Source organism: Hyperolius riggenbachi, chromosome 5, assembly GCF_040937935.1.
Source record: "Hyperolius riggenbachi isolate aHypRig1 chromosome 5, aHypRig1.pri, whole genome shotgun sequence".
In the NCBI taxonomy this organism is placed as follows: Eukaryota; Metazoa; Chordata; class Amphibia; order Anura; family Hyperoliidae; genus Hyperolius; species Hyperolius riggenbachi.
Window position 1 is genome coordinate 285,076,749 of NC_090650.1, and position 21,576 is coordinate 285,098,324.

The 21,576-nt window shown below is 45.6% G+C and overlaps 1 protein-coding gene across 4 annotated transcripts in view; it reads right to left on the reverse strand.

Moving 5' to 3' along the window:
- NFATC1 (nuclear factor of activated T cells 1) overlaps positions 1-18,987 on the reverse strand; it is a 282,233-nt gene extending 263,246 nt beyond the window's left edge. For 2 of the 4 annotated variants that reach the window (XM_068237039.1, XM_068237037.1), the window contains exon 1: positions 18,414-18,987. In XM_068237039.1, the coding sequence (XP_068093140.1) occupies positions 18,414-18,543 (130 nt within the window). In that variant the 5' untranslated portion in view covers positions 18,544-18,987. Of the gene's footprint in view, positions 1-8,349; positions 8,578-18,413 lie in introns of those variants that run through there. The other 2 variants (XM_068237040.1, XM_068237038.1) reach the window with 2 other exon arrangements.
- Between the last annotated feature and the right edge of the window lie 2,589 nt (positions 18,988-21,576).

Sequence of the window (21,576 nt, forward strand, 5' to 3'; positions counted from 1 at the left end):
GTAAATTCCCATTCCTGACACCTAACTCTAACCTCCCTAACATAATCCCTTTGTAATGCCTTACCCTAACATCATTGCCTAATATAATCCCCTTTCTGATGCCTAACCTCGTTGTCTAACATAATGCCTTACCCTAAGCACCCTACTTAACTTCATCCTCTTCCTAACACCTCACCCTAACCACCCCACTTACTGTAATAACTCCCCGGCCTAACATAGCCCCTTTCTAATCCCCTACCCTAATATTATAACCTAGTATAATCCTCTTCCTGATGCCTAACCCAAACCTCCCTGTCTAACATAACTCCCTACCCTAACCACCCTACTTAACCTCATCCCCATCCTAACTCTTCACCCTAACCTGCCTACCTACTGTAATAACCCCCTGCCTAACATAGCCCCTTTCTAATGCCTTACCCTAACATTATTACCTCATATAATCCCCTTCCTGATGCCTAACCCTAACATAACGCCTTACCCTAACCACCCTACTTGACCTCATCACTTCCTAACACTTCACCCTAACCTCCCTACCTACTGTAATAACCCCCTGCCTAACATAACCTCTTTCTAATGCCTTACCCTAACATTATTAACTAATATAATCCCCTGCCTGATGCCTAACCCTAACCTCCCTGCCTAACATAATGCCTTACCCTAACCCCCATACTTAAAGAGAACCCGAGGTGGGTTTTAAGAATCCTATTAGCACACAGAGGCTGGTTCTGCATATAATCACCAGCCTCTGTTACTATACTGTTCCTCCCCAGCCCCCCCCCACACACACACACCTTGCGCAGTCCCCCCAACAGTGGTTTGCAAAAGTATTCAGCTCCCTTGAAGTTTTCAACTTTTTGTCATATTACTGCCACAAACATGAATCAATTTTATTGGAATTCCACGTGATAGACCAATACAAAGTGGTGTACACGTGAAAAGTGGAACGACAATCATACATGATTCCAAACATTTTTTACAGATAAATAAATAACTGCAAAGTGGGGTAAGCATAATTATTCAACCCCCTTTGGTCTGAGTGCAGTCAGTTGCCCATAGACATTTCCTGATGAGTGCTAATGACTAAATAGAGTGCACCTGTGTGTGATCTAATGTCAGTGCCAATACAGCTGCTCTGTGACGGCCTCAGAAATTGTCTAAAACAATTTGGGAGCAACAACACCATGAAGTCCAAAGAACACACAAGACAGGTCAGGGATAATTGTTAAGGTTATTGAGATAAGGTTAATGAGAAATTTAAAGCAGGCTTAAGCTGGCCATACACTAGGCCGATTCCCTGCCGATTGACAGCAGATTCGATCACTGGGATCAAATCTGCTGTCACATCGTTCCCGCTACACGCTAAATTTCAATCTATCCTGTCCAATCCCGTCGATCGCTCCGTGCGGAAAATTACCGTCGATCGCCCGCGGGTAGGGAGCGCGTCACTAGCGGCGTTCGAGTGCCCGCAATAGAGCCCGCATACATTACCTGCTCCGCCGGTCACCGCTGCTCCGTCTCCACTCTGGTCCCCGGGTCCAGCATGCTTCACTTCTTCTAGCCCGGCAGGAGGTTTAAACAGTAGAGGGCGCTCTACTGTTTAAACTTCCTGCCGGGCATGAAGAAGTGAAGCATGCTGGACCCGGAGACCAGACCAGAGCGGAGAAGACAGCGGAGACCTGGGGACTGGAGTCGCGCCGGCGGAGCAGGTAATGTATGCGGGCATGCGGGCGGGGGGAGCGGCGGCAGCACCACCACCACAGATTGTGAACAGTTTCAAGCTGAAATCGGTTCACAATCTGTTTGCAGTAAAGGTAGCCATACCATCCCTCTCTGATCAGATTCGATCAGAGAGGGATCTATCTGTTGGTCGAATCTGATGGCAAATCGACCAGTGTATGGCTACCTTTAGGCTACAAAAAGATCTCCTAAGCCTTGAACATCCCACGGAGCACTGTTCAAGTGATTTTTCAAAAATGGAAGAAGTATGGCACAACTGCAAACCTACCAAGACAAGGCTGTCCACCTAAACTCACAGGCCGAACAAGGAGAGCGCTGATCAGAAATGCAGTCAAGAGGCCCATGGTGACTCTGGACGAGCTGCAGAGTTCTACAGCTCAGGTGGGGGAATCTGTGCATAGGACAACTATTAGTGGTGTACTGCACAAAGTTGGCCTTTATGGAAGAGTGGCAAGAAGAAAGCCATTGTTAACAGAAAAGCATAAGAAGTTCCATTTGCAGTTTGAAACAAGCCATGTGGGGGACACAGCAAACATGTGGAAGAAGGTACTCTGGTCAGATGAGACCAAAATGGAACTTTTTGGACAAAATGCAAAACGCTATGTGTGGCAGAAAACTAACACTGCACATCACTCTGAACACACCATCCCCACTGTCAAATATGGTGGTGGCAGGATCATGCTCTGGGGGTACTTCTCTTCAACAGGGGCAGGGAAGCTGGTCAAAGTTGATGGGAAGATGGATGGCGCCAAATACAGGACAATCTTGGAAGAGAACCTCTTGGAGTCTGCAAAAGACTTGAGACTGGGGCGGAGGTTCACCTTCCAGCAGGACAACGACCCTAAACATAAAGCCAGGGCAACAATGGAATGGTTTAAAACAAAACATATCCATGTATTAGAATGGACCAGTCAAAGTCCAGATCTAAATTTAATCGAGAATCTGTGGCAAGATCTGAAAACTGCTGTTCAAAAACTCTGTCTATCTAATCTGACTGAGCTGGAGCTGTTTTGCAAAGAAGAATGGGCAATGATTTCAGTCTCTAGATTTGCAAAGCTGGTAGAGACATACCCTAAAAGACTGGCAGCTGCAATAAGGTGGTTCTGCAAAGTATTGACTCAGGGGGCTGAATAATTACGCACACCCCACTTTGCAGTTTTGTTGGTTTTTTAAAAAAATTATTGGAATCATGTATGATTTTCATTCCACTTCTCAAGTGTACACCACTTTGTATTGGTCTTTCACATGGAATTCCAATAAAATTTATTCATGTTTGTGGCAGTAATACAGTGGCTTGCAAAAGTATTCGGCCCCCTTGAAGTTTTCCACATTTTGTCACATTACTGCCACAAACATGAATCAATTTTATTGGAATTTCACGTGAAAGACCAATACAAAGTGGTGTACACGTGAGAAGTAGAACGAAAATCATACATGATTCCAAACATTTTTTACAAATCAATAACTGCAAAGTGGGGTGTGCGCAATTATTCAGCCCCCTGAGTCAACACCACCTTTTGCTGCAGTTACAGCTGCCAGTCTTTTAGGGTATGTCTCTACCAGCTTTGCACATCTAGAGACTGAAATATTTGCCCATTCTTCTTTGCAAAAGTGCTCCAGCTCAGCCAGATTAGATGGACAGCGTTTGTGAACAGCAGTTTTCAGATCTTGCCACAAATTCTCGATTGGGTTTAGATCTGGACTTTGACTGGGCCATTCTAACACATGAATATGTTTTGTTTTAAACCATTCCATTGTTGCCCTGGCTTTATGTTTACGGTCGTTGTCCTGCTGGAAGGTGAACCTCCACCCCAGTCTCAAGTCGTTTGCAGACTCCAAGAGGTTTTCTTCCAAGATTGCACTGTATTTGGCTCCATCCATCTTCCCATCAACTCTGACCAGCTTCCCTGTCCCTGCTGAAGAGAAGCACACCCAGAGCATGATGCTGCCACCACCATATTTGACACTGGAGATGGTGCATTCTGAGTGATGTGCAGTGTTAGTTTTCTGCCACACATAGCGTTTTGCATTTTGTCCAAAAAGTTCCATTTTGGCCTTATCTGACCAGAGCACCTTCTTCCACATGTTTGCATGGCTTGTCGCAAACTGCAAACGGGACTACTTATGCTTTTCTGTTAACAATGGCTTGCTTCTTGCCACTCTTCCACAAAGGCCAACTTTGTGCAGTGCACGACTAATAGTTGTCCTATGGACAGATTCCCCCACCTGAGCTGTAGATCTCTGCAGCTCGTCCAGAGTCACCATGGGCCGCTTGACTGCATTTCTGATCAGCGCGCTCCTTGTTCAGCCTGTGAGTTTAGGTGGATGGCCTTGTCTTGGTAGGTTTGCAGTTGTACCATACGCCTTCCATTTCCGAATGATCGCTTGAACAGTGCTCCATGGGATGTTCAAGGCTTTGGAAATCTTTTTGTAGCCTAAGCTTGCTTTAAATTTCTCAATAACTTTATCCCCGACCTGTCTGGTGTGTTCTTTGGACTTCATGGTGTTGTTGCTCCCAATATTCTCTTAGACAACCTCTGAGGCCGTCACAGAGCAGCTGTATTTGTACTGACATTAGATTACACACAGGTACACTCTATCTAGTCATTAGCACTCATCAGGCAATGTCTATTGGCAACTGACTGCACTCAGACCAAAGGGGGCTGAATAATTATGGACACCCCACTTTGCAGTTATTGATTTGTAAAAAATATTTGGAATCATGTATGATTTTCGTTCCACTTCTCACGTGTACACCACTTTGTATTGGTCTTTCACATGGAGTTCCAATAAAATTGATTCATGTTTGTGGCAGTAATATGACAAAATGTGGAAAACTTCAAGGGGGCCGAATACTTTTGCAAGTCACTTTATGACAAAATGTGGAAAACTTCAAGGGGGCCGAATACTTTTGCAAACCACTGTAAATCAAACCGCCGTGCTAGCGACACGCAGCAAGTCGCTAGCAGACTGTTTACATGCAGACTGTCACTCTCCGCCTTTCCCCCGCCTCCTCTATAGCGCCGCTCCCTGCCTGCATCCCTTCCCTCCCTGCCTCTGTAAGCTGATTGGAGGGACGGGACGCAAGTGGGAAGCGGTGATATAGAGGAGGCGGGGGAGCAGACATGCTGCGTATCGCTAGTACAGCGGTTTGATTTATGGGGGACAGCAAAGCGCGGGGGGAGGGGGGGGCCTGGGGAGGAACAGTATAGTAACAGAGGCTGGTGATTAGATGCAGAACCAGCCACTGTGTGCTAATAGGATTCTTAAAACCCACCTCGGGTTCTCTTTAACCTCATACCCTTCGTAACACTTCACCCTAACCTGCCTATCTACTGTAGTAACCCCCCTGCCTAACATAGCCCCTTTCTAAAGCCTTACCCTAACATTTCTGCCTAATATAATCCCCTTCCTGATGCCTAACCCTAACTTCCCTGCCTAACATTACCCCTAACACCTTACCCTAATCCTCTCCCAAACCTTATCCCCTTCCTAACACCTCACCCTAATCTCCCTCCCTACTATAACAACCTTTTTACCTACTTCATCCCTAACTTCTCTGCCCAACATGACCCCTCCCTAACACCGTACCCTAACCTCTCTACTTAATGTAATACCCTTTATGCCGTCTAACCCTAATGTCCTCACCATTACAACTAATCTGCCCCTAATCTGAACAGCTAAATCTTACTGGCTAACCCTAACTAACAAAAATAACATGCTTTTGAAAGTCAATGGCTTGTTTGCATTACATGCAAATTTTCGTGACAGCTGCATTTTTCGCATAACACACTAGTTCATGTCTGAATCACGCAAAATGATTCTCAATGGCTAGGCATGCAGAGGCCAGAACAATGTTGCATTTCACAAAACTGGTCTCGCTCATCCCTAACAGCAGATCACTAAAGATGTGATTGACACTTGTACTGATAGTAGACTTTCACCCAATCGCAAACAATCAGGTGTTGAAAATGCTACATGAGTATGCAGCTTTACACTTTTGATTTCTGGATATTCTAACTTAAAGGGATACTATAGGGGGGTCAGGGGAAAATGAGTTGAACTTACCCAGGGCTTCTAATGGTCCCCCGCAGACATCCTGTCCCCGCGCAGCCACTCACAGATGCTCCGGTCCCGCCTCCGGTTCACTTCTGGAATTTCAGACTTTAACGTCTGAAAACCACTGCTCCTGCGTTGCGGTGTCCTCGATCCCGCTGATGTCCCCAAGAGCGCACAGCGCAGGCCCAGTATGGTCTGTGTCTGCGCAGTACACTCCTGGTGACATCAGCGGGAGTGAGGACATGGCAATGCAGGCGCAGTGGTTTTCTGACTTTAAAGTCAGAAATTCCAGAAGTGAACTGGAGGCGGGGCCAGAGCATCGGTGAGTGGCTGCGCCAACACACGATGTCTGCGGGGGACCATTAGAAACCCCGGGTAAGTTCAACTCATTTTCCCCCGACCCCCCTACAGTATCCCTTTAAGCTTTTGGTCAGAAATAGAATGAAAATTAATAAACTGGATACAGTTGGATAAAGTACATGTTTTTTCTAACTATCCTCTATAATAAAACCACTAAATCACAGCATCCTTTATCTGCCACATGTGTTCGTGTCAACTCTGCGCAAGCTCACCATGCGCATGCTCAATACGATGGCCCTTTCAGCCTCTGGGGCTGCCGGGCAGAGGGGGCCACCCAGAGCCAGGGAGAAAAGGAATAGAGAGCGGACTGTTTGCGGAGGGAAGGAGGAGGCAAACGGACAGAGTTGCCCTTGGTTCTAGCACCCGTTATTCTAATGGGCCTAAGGTTTAGTAATGTATAAAAAGCATTGCTGCAGCTTAGACATGGTAAGTGGGATACTACAAATTCCAATTTGCAAACACATTTAAAGCAAATAGTATGCAGATTGGAAGCAGGCCAACTAAAATTGTGCCTCTTTTGGAAACAAATCTCCTTTTGCCTGTTTTCTCTTCTAATGCTCCTCTTTTTGGTCTGAATCTTTAAATGAATGTGTTTTTATATCTTCAAATCAAATTCCTAATATGAAGGAACATTAGAAATGGACTGGAGTTGTGATGAAGGTGTGACTGGAGGGATGGTGATGGTGTAACTGGAAGTATAGTAAAGATGTGACTGGAGGGATGGTGGAGGTGTGACTGGAGGGGTGATGAAGGTGTGACTGGAGGGGTGATGGTGTGACTGGAGGGATGGTGAAGGTGTGACTGGAGGGATGGTGAAGGTGTGACTGGAGGGGTGATGAAGGTGTGACTGGAGGGGTGATGAAGGTGTGACTGGAGGGATGGTGAAGGTGTGACTGGAGGGATGGTGAAGGTGTGACTGGAGGGATGGTGAAGGTGTGACTGGAGGGATGATGAAGGTGGGACTGGAGGGATGGTGAAGGTGTGAATGGAGGGGTGATGAAGGTGTAACTGGAGGGCTGGCGAAGGTGTGACTAGAAGGATGATAAAGGTATGAGTGGTGGGATGGTGAAGGTTTGACTGGAGGGATGGTGAAGGTGTGACTGGAGGGGTGATGAAGGTGTGACTGGAGGGGTGATGAAGGTGTGACTGGAGGATTGATGAAAGTGTGACTGTGGGAATAATGAATGTGTGACTTGAGGGGTGATGAAGGTGTGACTGTAGGAGTAATTAAGGTGTGACTGGAGGGATGATGGAGATGTGACTAGGGATGATGGAGGTGTGATTGTAGGGGTGGTGAAAGTGTGGAGGAGGTGTGTCCTTTTATCAAATATGTTGGCCCTGTAACACTTCCCTGCTTCTGATCTGTTAAAGTAGGCTGTATGCCTTTAGCCCAGGTGGCTAAGTGGCTGGTACTGTCACCTTAAAACATTAGAAATTGTAAGTGTACATGGATTTAGCTTGCTTTTCCAATGTTTATGTGGGTTTCCAGAGGTGTAGCAATAGGGGGTGCAGAGGTAGCGACTGCATCGGGGCCCTAGGGCCAGGAAGGGCCCTCCCTCAACTACAGAATTAGCTCTATTGTTCCGGTGATCATAATAATAATTTCTATAGATACTTTGAATAGTGGTAATAATTAACAAACTGTTCTCCATCCCCTTCTTGCACTTCTGACACTATAGTTGCCATTGGCAGATTTTGGTGCACTGTATCAATTGTTATGTATAGAGTGCTTGGGGGGCCCCATTGTAAAACTTGCATTGGTGCCAACAACTCCTTAGCTCAGCCACTGTGGGTTTCCATTGGAAACTTCAATCTCAAACACATACTAGCAAGTCAATCGCCTTCCATCCAAAGTAAATTGTACTCAGTCATGAAACTTGAATAATGCACAGAGTATGTAATGTAAAGTGGTTATATTTCCATAAACTCTGACAAGTTTCGCCCTCCTCAAGAAGTCGGGCCACAGTGTAGGTGGAAGATGCAAATCCCCCTCCACACTGTCCAATTCCCTGAGCACGTGACCCCGCCTGGCAGCCAGCCCGCAACATCCTCATCATCCCCCAGATGTGCTCGTGCCGCTAGCTCAGGGGAGGGAGGCAGCCAGGCGGCTGCCCGGGGGGGAGCAGGGAAGTTGTACGAGCTGTCACCAGCCGCCCCCCTCTGCAGTGACAGACATGACAGCAGCACACGCACCTCTGTCCTCGGCGAGCTCGGGGGGCTTGTGGTACTCGTACTCGAACAGATAGTCGAAGTCCAGCTCGGGCTCGTCCTCCCCGGGGGCGCTCATGTCTCCCGGTAGTGCCGCTGTGTGCAGCTCGCTCCTCCTCGCCGGGACCTGTTGCTGAGGCTGCTGCCTGTGCTCCCTCCGCCTCCTCCTCCTCCCGCTGCTGGCTGCTGCTGTGTGTCACTAGCGAGGCTTCCTCTGTGTAATCAAGTCCACTTCAGAGCTCCTCCTGTGTGTGTGAGTGGCAGGGCCAGCGGCAGTGTTCCTGTGTGCCCGGCGGCTGCCCTCCCTCCTCCCCCTCCCTCTCACCAGGCAGCTCTGCCCCCTCTCTTATCTTATCGCACTCTTCTGCTGCTCTGTCTCACACACTTCAGGGATATCACAGGACGAGGCACTGACTGAGGAATCCTCTCTTCTCCCAGTATGTGCAGTCTGCTGGGGCTATGGCAATGTGTCAGCCTGGCACTGGGCACAGAGATATAATCCTCCCTGGTACCCCTGTACAGATATAAGCAGCACTGTCCTCTTCTCCCAGTATGTAGAGTCTGCTAGTGATGGTGAGATGCCAGGCTGGCACTGGGCACAGAGTGTGTACAGATATACAACCCTCCCTGGTGCCTCCTGCACAGATATAATCAGCCCTTTCTTCTCCCAGCATGTACAGTCTGCTGGTGCTGGGTACTATGTCAGCCTGGCACTGGGCACAGAGATACAGTGTGTACAGATTGTAATCCTCCCTGGTGCCCTCTGTACAGATACCTGGGCAGCCCTCTCTATTCCCAGTATGCAGTCAGCTAGTGATGGAGGGATGTCAGGCTGGCACTGGGCACAGAGATACACTGTGTACAGATATATAATCTTCCCTGGTGCCCCCTGTACAGCAGCACTCTCTTCACCCAGTATATGCAGTCTGCTGGTGCTGGTGGGATGTCGTTGGCACAGAGATACAGTGTTTACAGATATATATATAATCCTTCCTGGTGCCCCCTGTACAGATATAAGCAACCTTCTCTTCTCCCAGTATGTACAGTCTGCTAGGGCTGGTGGGATGTCAGGCTGGCACTCGGCAAGAGATACAATGTGTGCAGCTATATTATCCTCTCTGGTGCCCACTGTATAGATCTCTGCGTGCACCTCTCCGCTTGCAGCATGTACAGTCTGCTGGTGGGATGCCAGGCTGGCACTGGGCACAGACCATGCAGTGTGTGTAGATAAATAATCCCTCCTGTTGTCCCCTGTACAGATCTCTGGGATGGCCTCTCTCTTGCAGCATGTAAAGTCTGCTGGTGCTGATGGGATGTCAGGCTGGTACTGGGCACAGAGATATTGTAGATAAATTATCCTTCTTGGAATCCCCTGTACAGGTCTCTGGGTACACCTCTCCTCTTGCAAGTCTGCTGGTGGGATGTCAGGCTGGCACTGGGCACAGGGATATTGTATACAGAGTTAATGTTTCTTGGTGTCCTCTGTACAGATCTCTGGGTAGACCTCTCCTCTTGCAACAAGTACAGTCTGTTAGTGTGAAGTCAGGCTGGCACTGGGTAAAGACATGAAGTGTGTGTAGATAAGTAATCCTTCTTGGTGTCCCCTGTACAGATTTCTGGGTAGACCTCTCCTCTTGCAACAAGTACAGTCTGCTGGTGGGATGTCAGGCTGGCACTGGGCACAGCCAAGCAGTGTGTGAAGATAAAGAATATGTCCAGGTGCTCCAACAGCAGCTATCTGCCTGGCCAGCTGGTCTCTTCTCTCACCTAGATCTTCTTCTGGCTCCCAGGCTGTGACACCCCCAGCCCCCTCTCTGCCTATGTGGAAGTTTCCGCCTTTGTATAAACACACAGATCTGTCTCCCTTCTTCAGCTGGATTCCCTGCAAAAATAACCTGACAGCTCAAAAAGCAAACGGTATGTATACAGAGCAAGTACTGTAATACACCCCCTGCACTAAGGCCTCATCCCTCAGTGTCTAAAGCCAGCATCCCCTAAAAACAACGTAGATTGAGTTTACTTAAAGTGTATGCACAGTACCCAAAACCACTGTATCCCTGCTCCTCAAATCAGGTAAATATGGCATATTTATAGAGGAAAACAGGTTAACATATTTTCACATGGAACTTATCAGAGTACATCAAAACTTCTCATTGGCATTGTCCTCAGCCCCCTGCAGAGCTCAAGACTGCCCTGTTGCCCTCCTTGTTCAGTTTATCACCCTATGATAAAATCACCAGACAGCTTAGGGAGAGCAATCATCCCTATTCAGAACATAATTATGTGGATGATTTTACATAATTAAAAACAGGCACATCAGTGAAAGGTGAATCTAGAGCCTACGTCAGGTTAAGAAAGACTGGCCTAGGTGTCTACATGTGGTACCCACATGCCTATATCTGACTGGTCCAGTGGATTTTTGGGTTTGATGCTGAAGCAAAACAAGTCTTTAAGTCGTGAATCATTTTAAAACATAAGAAATGCTTGGAAATATTTTATACACAATACAGGTTTACTGCTAGTACATGTATATCTTACCTATGGGGGGATGTGTAATTAAAACAGTAATCTATAAAATCAACTGGCAAGAGGTGCACTATGCAATTTCTGTTGCTGGATATACAAAGGTACTCAATGCCTCTATGTAGAGCCCCGTTGGAAGTGTACAAAAAATAATAATAATAATACATAATAATAATAATAATAAAGAAATCTCAGAAATGTGTGTGTATTAGTCTGCCTGATGCTATGATATATATATATATAACAGTTAGATCACATACATCACGGTGTCAGTGATGCTTTTTGTGTAATGACTTCACTAGTGTGTTTGTGTTTAGTTGTAGCACCCACTAGTGCTAAGAAACTATTCATACACTCTGCTCTATAGAAGCACCCTCATTCCTGCTGAATGCAAAAAAATACAATAAAATAAAACATACAGTAAAAATATGAATGTTAGGTTGTAGTAAATCCACCAAGGTTAACACTGTAATAACCTTTTGTAAAGGGCAGTGAAAATAAACACTTTTATTGCTGTCTGTTTTTTTTACAGTTTGTTAATGGAAACTTTGCAACAAGTGTTAATAATGAAAAAGTCAAGTGCTGCTTACTCTACACACGTTCTATATATATGCATATTCTATACTCTGATCAGGCTGGAGCATTAGGAAGCCCCATCCTTTTTGGATGTTGGAGACAGATACATTCGCCTTAGCTGTGTAACCTACTGCCTTATATAGTTGCCTGCAGTGTGGCTGGACTGTGTATGTATATTGTTAGCTTACACACTGACAGCAGGGGCTCATGCACTGAGTGTGTTTAGCTTACCCCTGAGACGATCATATAATAAAAGCACTAGCTTTCCTCTGCTGGTCTTTCACTGGGCTCATTATCACCTAATGATCTGCCTCTTGCCTGCCAAATGTCACATAGATCCACTGGGTTACCATGCATTCTGGTCAGTGGTATCTACCACTTACATTACTGTTATAGCCATGCAAGCAATTCTGCCCTGCTGGCAAGAGTTTAGGCCTTACGCCCCATAGGTCTGCAAATAATCTGTTTTCAATGATGGAAATTCAATATTATTATTTTGTATCCTGAACACATTGAACTGAGTACTGAAATAATTGCAGAGCACACAGAATACCATGTACAGTAAAACCCACATTATCCACAAGTCTCAAGCAACCAGAAAAAAAAATCCATAGCCTTGCAGGATGCATAAATCTACTTCTACACTCCTTTATACAGTAATAAACCACTGTTACATTAAGTTAAGGCTGTCCTTTGTCTTAATTTGTTTTTAATTACTGTATTTCAACATCAATACAGAGTTTATGGTAAGTATACAGTGTGGAATATAGTACTATTTTTTTTAACTAGGCCTATTTTTAACATTTAGTCTCAAGTAACCACAACTTATCTGGCATCAGCCAATCCCAGTTGGTGCCGGATAATGAGGGTTTTGAGGTATATTTAATTTAAAAAAAATGCAGTCTGCATTTATAGAGCAAATAAAGGTACATACAAACATTACATAAATGTCGGCCAAAACAGCTTACTGCTCGCCTTGCTAATGTGCGTACAAGATACGGCCAACGTTGCTTTAAGCGTCCAACATGTGGGATCCTTAACACCACAACGCTTGAGCATGTCCGATCACAATGTTATTTTCACTCCCCCTGACCAGGATAATCATCACTCCCCCAATCCCCCCCCCCCCCCCCTCTCCTTAGCAGCAGAAGGCATTGTTAGCTGGAAGGCTAGAGATGTGTCTGTACAGCATCGGCCCAAGATTTGTTGCCCAAGGGATCGCTTCCTGGTCCCCAATGGGCAACAATAATCGTAAGTGTGTACCTAGCTTTATACTTTCTTCCTGGGATCTATTATGAGATGTGGGTCTGATGAAGGACTGAAGCCTGGTACACCCCATGTAATGTCACATGTCAGACCGATGGGTCAAATCGATAATTCCCAAAATGTCTGATCAGGTTTCAGATAGATTTTCCAGATCACTACTGCACAAAATCGATTGGAAAAGTGATCAGAACCTGATTGGATCTGTTGGAAATTATCATTTCGACCTGTCAATCTGATGGGAAATTGCATGGTGTGTACCAGGCTTAAAGCCAACGACTGGCCAATTTTACCACCTCCATATAGCAAAAGGGCCAACAAATTTACAATGCTATGAACAGATTGTGTAGGTAAGCTCTCATACTATATGGAATTGGTAAAAATGGCCATTCAAAATTGGATGTGTGTACCAAACTTGGCAGATGACAAAACAGATGAAAACAGATGACAAAATCGCCTAGAAGTCACATTACAGTATGCCCTATATATGATCTAATTCCTTATACAAGCTTATAGTGTTGGTAACCACTTCAGCAAAAATATAAACTGTGAATAGAATATTTTGTGTTTCAACCAAGCTCAGAAATCTATATACAAAACGGACAATCAAGGCTGTTGTCAGAATCCCACAATTGCTAAACGACAATTAGCAAGGCAATAAGTATATATATATATATATATATATATATATATATATATATATATATATATATATATATATATATATATATATATATATATATATATATATATGTAGTTTACACTCAGTAACTATACCCGAGCGAGTGTATCAATTACAGTATGTGATTAACACACACACACACATATATATATATATATATATATATATATATATATATATATATATATATATATATATATATATATATATATATATACTTGTTGCCTTGCTATCAGCTTATAGACCCAGTTGATGACAAATGACAAGCGTGAATTGTAAGAGGGAATGTCTTAATTTTTTTTAAATAATCAGCCACGTTTCAATTCATAAATTATAAATTCCTTGAAGGCACAATCATCTATTCCTCTCTGTGTGACATGTAATGTGGAGCATCTTTTGTAGAGTAAACACTGTGCTGCTCGCATACCTGGTGGCTGATCTGCGAGAGAAATAATAGCATTGTGTTTGTGATACGCAGTGGATACATTTACAAATATCCCTAAACAAAGTAGCCGATGTGTTTGTTGCTGATGTAAATAGAATGTATCCAGTCCACATTACAGATGCTGTTGCTGGATGTGGAGGAGATCTCAATTCAACTTGCACTCCAGGATACCCATCATTATTTATTTGGAGAGATGATCTGGCGTTTGACTTCCTCAATGCACGATGCTAGCTATATCGTAGTTTATATTCCACTTCCTAAGCCATCCATCCCTAAACAACTCGTAAGAAGTCAGCGCTGCCTTTTCCCAAACACCAATCTCCATTCATTCTTCTGCACGCCGGTGTATGTGTGCTGCTGGCACGGTGCTACTCCTAACCACAGGAATAAAACTATTCCTATAGAGTACGTTATACCCCAAATAATGCTCGCTTTCATTCCCCCTGCCTGCTGCCTGGCCTGTGTTTATGATGTGTGTTTTTATTAACAACGCAAGCACTATACAAGCATTTGGCAAATACATGATAGCGACGTTTGGGTTTTAATATACATCTACAAAGTACAGTATTCATCAAATGGTCGGTGGGGGGTCTTTTCAAGTAGGCTATTTGAAGTTTGAACCCACATTTCCTGCAATTCCAACAATATTGCATTTTAGAAAATAAAACGTTTATATGTAGATGTTAAATAAATAACATTATCCCCACTACAGATGATCTCATATAGGGTGTAATGGAATAGGAAGCGTGCCCTTAGCAGGTTTTTAGTCTCATTATACCCTGGCTTCTCTAGATGTGGTACCCTTACTCGGGGGCTCCTTCTCTTGTGGTCAGGGGGTACCTGGCTAAAAGATAAATCACATAGAAATGAACATGGAGCTTCAGTTTATTAGTGGGTGACTAAAAAGACCCATGCACATATCTGTCAAATGATGCTACCCACAGCTGGGGGTACATGTGAATCCCCCATCTGCCATATAGGGGTGCACTATGTAATATTACAGCTAAATCATCACTACTAGTAATAACACTACTGTGACAACAATGATCAAAAGCTATTATAATCTGAATATATATATATATATATATATATATATATATATATATATATATATATATATATATATATATATATATATATATATATATACATATATATATATATATATATATATATATATATATGTATAGGTATCAGTTTCCTCCAAGGTTACTTTCTACTTGTTAGATCTGTAATCTGTACACACAAATCTTACTACAGTTTGCTGTGTAAAATCATTATTGTTTGCTAAACAGGTATTTAAAATCAATAAAGGCTCATAGAAAAGTATGGAATGCAAATAAGATAAACTATAAAATGTAGCTATTCTACAAGTGAGAAAATGAATTTTTGAAGACTATAACATTCCAGTATTTGACAGAAGTGTTCTGTAAAAAAAAAGGTACATTTGGATTGCTTAATATAAAAAATATTTTCTACAAATAGACATGATGAAGATTTTGTGACATGTATTGGGATATGAATAACTGGTTAAAAAAATCCTATAATTCTGCAATGGCTGTATTAAATCTGGATCAGGGTGTAAATGCATTTTCTGCAGGCAGTCCCAATTCTCAAGTATATATGAAGTATCAAGTAAATGTGGCAGATTTGTCACTTAGTCTTAGGGTATATGAACAAATGTTGGACATTTCAGACATTATGGAAGATGCAGATGATCGCTATAAGTATACAGATAGGAGGCCTGCTGATGTATATGTATATTGGGATTGCACATTAGTATGACTCTCAGGGCCTGCACTGTCTGTCCTCAGTATCACGGTCACTCTGTATACATCATCCTGTACAGTATACTCTAATTACTGCAGCAGTAAACATCCACTGACACGTGTACACTGCCAAGTGATCCCTCTGCAGCTGAAATACAAGCTAAATATCTGACATGAAATGTGATTTGCATTTCTCCAAACTATTTGGGATTTAAGACTATGGAAAAAGTTCTGATGACTGGATTTAATAAAGGGTGTGCCCCGGTGTCTGTTCTACACTAGTTTGGATGCTGAGGTTTGTCACTGGCTGGCTGGGGTGATGATTTCACAGAGGTCCTCTGTAGATCATGGCACCTAGCCTGGCTTCTGGCCAATGACAGCACTATCTCCAGCGAGTGGAAGCAGAGGAGGCCCCCACATGACAGCTGGATGGGGGAATACCGAAGACTCCAGCAAGAGATCCCTCTCTTCCAGCTGCAGACTAGACTCCCACCCGTCTACAGTACACACATCATGACAGCAGCACACTGCAGCCAGCTCCCGTCTAATTCCCCGCAGCAAAACAGAAACAGATCAATTAAAGACAACTCCATCTGTGTCGGCTGATCCCCTGGCTTTGTGTACACCTGTTCAGCACCAGGGGCTATGTCACTCATGCTCACCAAATAATGACTAACGTCAATTACATCTGGACCATCACAAAGTGCAGGCTGCTAAGAGTTAAGTTGTAACAGAATGGAAATGATCATTCTTCAGCAGAACGTTAGGATAATAGTTTCTTTAGTCGACACAATAAAAGGGAGCAACAATGGGTTTGTTTACTCATAGAATAAATGGCGACTTCCTAAATGATGATTAGTGTCATGATCGGTCAATGAGGCTGATTTGTGATAAGTGGAGAAATCACCCACCGTTGCCCCTGGCAACCACTCCACTAAGTTTCCTTACTACACAAAACTGTTAAGCTTCGATATTCCATTAAAAGTAGTAGCTGCCTGCTGTGACTGTATCCACGTTTGGCTGTCAGAGTAGGCTGGACACGTTGCAGCATCCCTGACGCTCATGCCTAGCAACAGTGCTATCAGCAGAGGAGGATGCAGGCAGGTACCAATCAGGTACTGCGGCCTCACTATCACACTGTGAGTCACTCCACACTCATAGGTAAAGTATAATAAATATATATATATATTCTCTTTAGGAGGTGTCAGGCATAGCTAATTGCCGTCAGAGCAGTGCAGAACAGTGCCAGGGTTAGACAGTGTGGTGTGTAGGATGGATCCCGCACTGTCCTATGCAACAAGCACTATCACAGGCATGGAGCACACAGCGCTGTGACAGTGCCAGGCTGGAGGATGCACTATCACAACATTCAGGCAATGAGCACTATCACAGCGCACAGACAACCGGCACCATCGCAGCACTCAGGCATTGGTTAACATCACAGCACTCAGGCTATGGGCACCATCACAGCACTCAGGCAATGGGCACCATCACAGCACTCAGGCTATGGGCACCATCACAGCACTCAGGCAATGGGCACCATCACAGCACTCAGGCAATGGGCACCATCACAGCACTCAGGCAATGGTTACCATCACAGCACTTAGGCTATGGGCACCATCACAGCACTCAGGCAATGGGCACCATCACAGCACTCAAGCAATGGGCACCAACACAGCACTTAGGCAATGAGCATTGTCTATCACAACACCCAGGCAATGGTTACCATCACAGCACTCAGGCAATGGGCACCATCACAGGACTCAGGCAATGGGCACCATCACAGCACTCAGGGTATGGGCAGCATCACAGCACTGAAGCAATGGGCACTATCACAGCACTCAAGCAATGGGCACTATCACAGCACTCAGGCTATGGGCACTATCACAGCACTCAGGCTATGGGGACTATCACAGCACTCAGGCTATGGGCACTATCACAGCACTCAGGCTATGGGCACCATCACAGCACTCAGGCTATGGGCACCATCACAGCACTCAGGCAACGGGCACTTTCCTACAGCACTCAGGCAACCGGCACCATCACAGCACTCAGGCAATGGGCACCATCACAGCACTCAGGCAATAGGCACCATCACAGCACTCAGGCAATAGGCACCATCACAGCACTCAGGCAATAGGCACCATCACAGCACTCGGGCAATGGGCAACATCACAGCACTCGGGCAATGGGCACCATCACAGCACTCAGGCTATGGGCACCATCACAGCACTCAGGCAATGGGCACCATCACAGCACTCAGGCAATGGGCACTATCACAGCACTCAGGCAATGGGCACCATCACAGCACTCAGGCAATGGGCACCATCACAGCACTCAAGCAATGGGCACCAACACAGCACTTAGGCAATGAGCATTGTCTATCACAACACCCAGGCAATGGTTACCATCACAGCACTCAGGCAATGGGCACCATCACAGCACTCAGGCAATGGGCACTATCACAGCACTCAGGCAATGGGCACTATCTCAGTACGCAGAACTGTGACAGTGACACTTCCACCCCTGTCACACACGGCGAGGGATTGTCCCAGGAGGACAGAGAAGCCCGGTGTCGGGACTCGGGAGAATCAGGAGAGCCGCTATCGGACAGATGGAGAATCAGATCAGCCGCGTGCCGCAGGAACACGACTACATCACAAACTTTATATAATCGATACAGAGTAACAGCAGCGAATAATAGCAGCATGCAAGGAGAAAGTTTAGTCAGACAGAGCATGTGACGAGCGCTGCCCCCACACTGACAGCCAGACACACGGACACACAGTACCTTCCTCCGCCGACTTCATGATGAATGGGAAGAAGGGCTGGAACTCCACAGTGTCTCTGACGCAGGCTTGCAGCAGCGGACCGAGCGGAAGACTGGAAGGAGCGGCAGCTGCTACACTAGTGCGTGGCATCCACTCGGTGAGCCGAGCAATTCTGTGCTGGATCTCTCTACCCCGGGAAGCCCCACCTGATGACACAGAGACGAGGATCTGTCACTTACTGCTAAACTAATGCTACCACTGCGAGATCCAGTGCCATAGGATTGCAGTCTGCAGATGCGAGATCTGATCCTAGCCGGTGTCTGGCTATAGGGTGACACACAACTGTACAGGGCAGCCTACAGTGTGACTTGTGCAAAGTCTCGTGCACAGCACGCTTCAGTCCTGCAGACAGGTGACAGCAACACTTTTTTGCATTTGTAGAAGTGTGAAAAGTGTGTAAAACGTGCTAAGTAGTGAGTGTATGTGTGTGTGTGAGTGAGAAGTGGCATGCACTTATTACAGGCAGTGAATGAGGGAGTTCAGGGAGTTGGTGATTTCTTTTCCTCTCTAGCTGTTTGTGTTAAGCTGGGAGTTAAGTAAAGTCTCCAAGTCTCTCTCTGACGCAGACCTGCTATGTGCCTGGTGCCTTTTTAAAGCTGGAAAACACCCCCTTACACACAGCACCTTCCTCTGTCCCTCCTTCCCTTCCCTCCCCCAGCTCATAAGGCAGTGACGTCTCAGACTTGTGAATCCTCTGATGCCTGAGTGCCGGGGGGAGTGTTTTCTGCACTCTGGCTACAGGGAATTAGGTCGTGTCACAAGTGAGGGTGTAGTTCTCCCTTCGCTGATTATGCTGACTGAGATTCTCTAGTCAGGACCCCCAGTTGAGTTTAGTTTAGAATGAGAAAAACTTGTGGTGGGCAGCCTTTAATGTTCTGAACATCAGCTTAGTGGCTGGCATCATCTCTTGCATGTGTTAAATTGCCTGTGACTTTTTTTTTTTTTTAAATAGCAGGTTACATATAAAAATGCCTGTCTCTATAGTGGACACATATACAGTACTGTCTGGTACTTTGCAAATAAAGATCTTGACTTGAAAGGAACCCATTGTGAGGGAGACATTCAGCTCAGCACAGCCATTGCCAGTGGCATAGCAATAGAGGATGCAGAGGTTGGGATCGCACTGGGGCCCTTGGGCCCTCCCTCAACAAAACTATTAGCTCTTCATTAGTCCTGTGGTAGTATATATATACTAGCCGACCCGCAGCGTAGCATACGCCACATAAGAGGGTAGAGGGCAGGAAGGGGGTATTGGGCACAGCGGCGGGGAGGGGGGTTGGACCCTCCTCAACTGGGTCCCCATGTGTGCTCTACCTCCAGCTTAAGCTCAGCAAGAACCCCCCCCCCCTCATCTGAGTCCCCCATGTGCACTCCCCCTCCCAGCTTAAGCTCAGCAGGAACCCCCCCTCATCTGGGTCCCCATGTGCACCCCCCCCTCCTGCTTAAGCTCAGCAGGAAAAACCCCCCTTCACCTGGGTCCCCCATGTGCACTCCCCCTCCTGCTTAAGCTCAGCAGGAACCCCCCCCCCCCTCACCTGGGTCTCCCATGTGCACTCCCCCTCCTGCTTAAGCTCAGCAGGATACCCCCCCACCTGGGTCCCCCATGTGCACTCCCCCTCCTGCTTAAGCACAGCAGGATACCCCCTCCCCTCACCTGGGTCCCCCATGTGCGCTCCACCTCCTGCTTAAGCACAGTAGCAGCAGCACTATTAGTAAGAGACAGCGGGCGGGGATAACTCACCTCTTCCATGTTCCATCGTGCGTTCCACTGTCGTCACGTCCTGCAATGCCGCTCACTGTATTGGTGTAATTTGCCTTTTTAAAACAGAAGGAAATCTGCAATAATTCAGCTATAAGTGAACATTTGTGGTTACCCACAATGCACGGCTACTAAATATGCAAATTACCCCTTTTCCCCCTTGGTAAGCCAAGCAAGCATCCAGAGCCGCTGGTGTATAGCAGGCATATAGCTTTAAATTTTACACAGTCATATCAAACCCACATGTAGACAGCCTGTTTCAGACTTTCGTCTCTCATCAGTAGATAGCAAAGATTGATACAGCTGTATGAGATAGGGCTTGGACCAGTACAACAGAGTAACCAAGCAGCTCAGGGTGACCCAAACCACTCGGAATGTATAGGGGGATAAAAGGGACCAAAAAGACCTCCTACTCAAAAAAAAAACCACTTGGTGTAATTTGCCTTTCTAAAACAGAAGGAAATATGCAATAATTCAGCTATAAGTGAACATTTGTGGTTACCCACAATGCACTGCTACTAAATATGCAAATAATTCCTTTTCACCCTTAGTAAGCCAAGCAAGCATCCAAAACCACTGGTGTATAGCAAGCCTATAGCTTTAAATTTTACACAGCCATATCAAACCCACATGTGACAGCCTGTTTCAGACTTTTGTTCCTCATCAGTACATGGCAGAGATTGATATTGCTGTATGAGATAGGGCTTGGACCAGTACAACAGAGTTAGGCCCCGTTCACATCACAAACGCGGATGGCCATGCGTGCGGAACACAACGCATGTGAACGCACACCATTCGCGTTTGTGTGCGTTGCGTGGCTGATCCCATCACTGAAAAGTGAATAAGACAGCCACGCGTTCCCGGACTGCACAGGTCCGGAACGCATGCAGTGTGAACATCAGATTGTGCACTCTCTGCACTGTCTGATGTTGTGCGTGTCTGCCTCCTGCACGCGTTTCCAAAATGCGGCTGGAAACGCGTGCAGTGTGAACGGGGCCTAACCAAGCAGCTCAGGGTGACCCAAACCACTCGGAATGTATAGGTGGATAAAAGGGACCAAAAAAACCTTCTACTAAAAAAATCAAAGCTTGGTGTAATTTGCCTTCCTAAAACAGAAGAAAATCTGCAACACTTCAGCTACAAGTGAACATTTGTGATTACCCACAATGCACTGCTACTAAATATGCAAATTATTCCTTTTCACCCTTGGTAAGTCAAGCAAGCCTTTAGCTTTAAGTTTTGCACAGTCATATTAAACCCACATGTTACAGCCTATTTCAGACATTTGGTCCTCATCAGTACATAGCATGGATTGATATGGCTGTATGAGATAGGGCTTGGACCAGTACAACAGAGTAACCAAG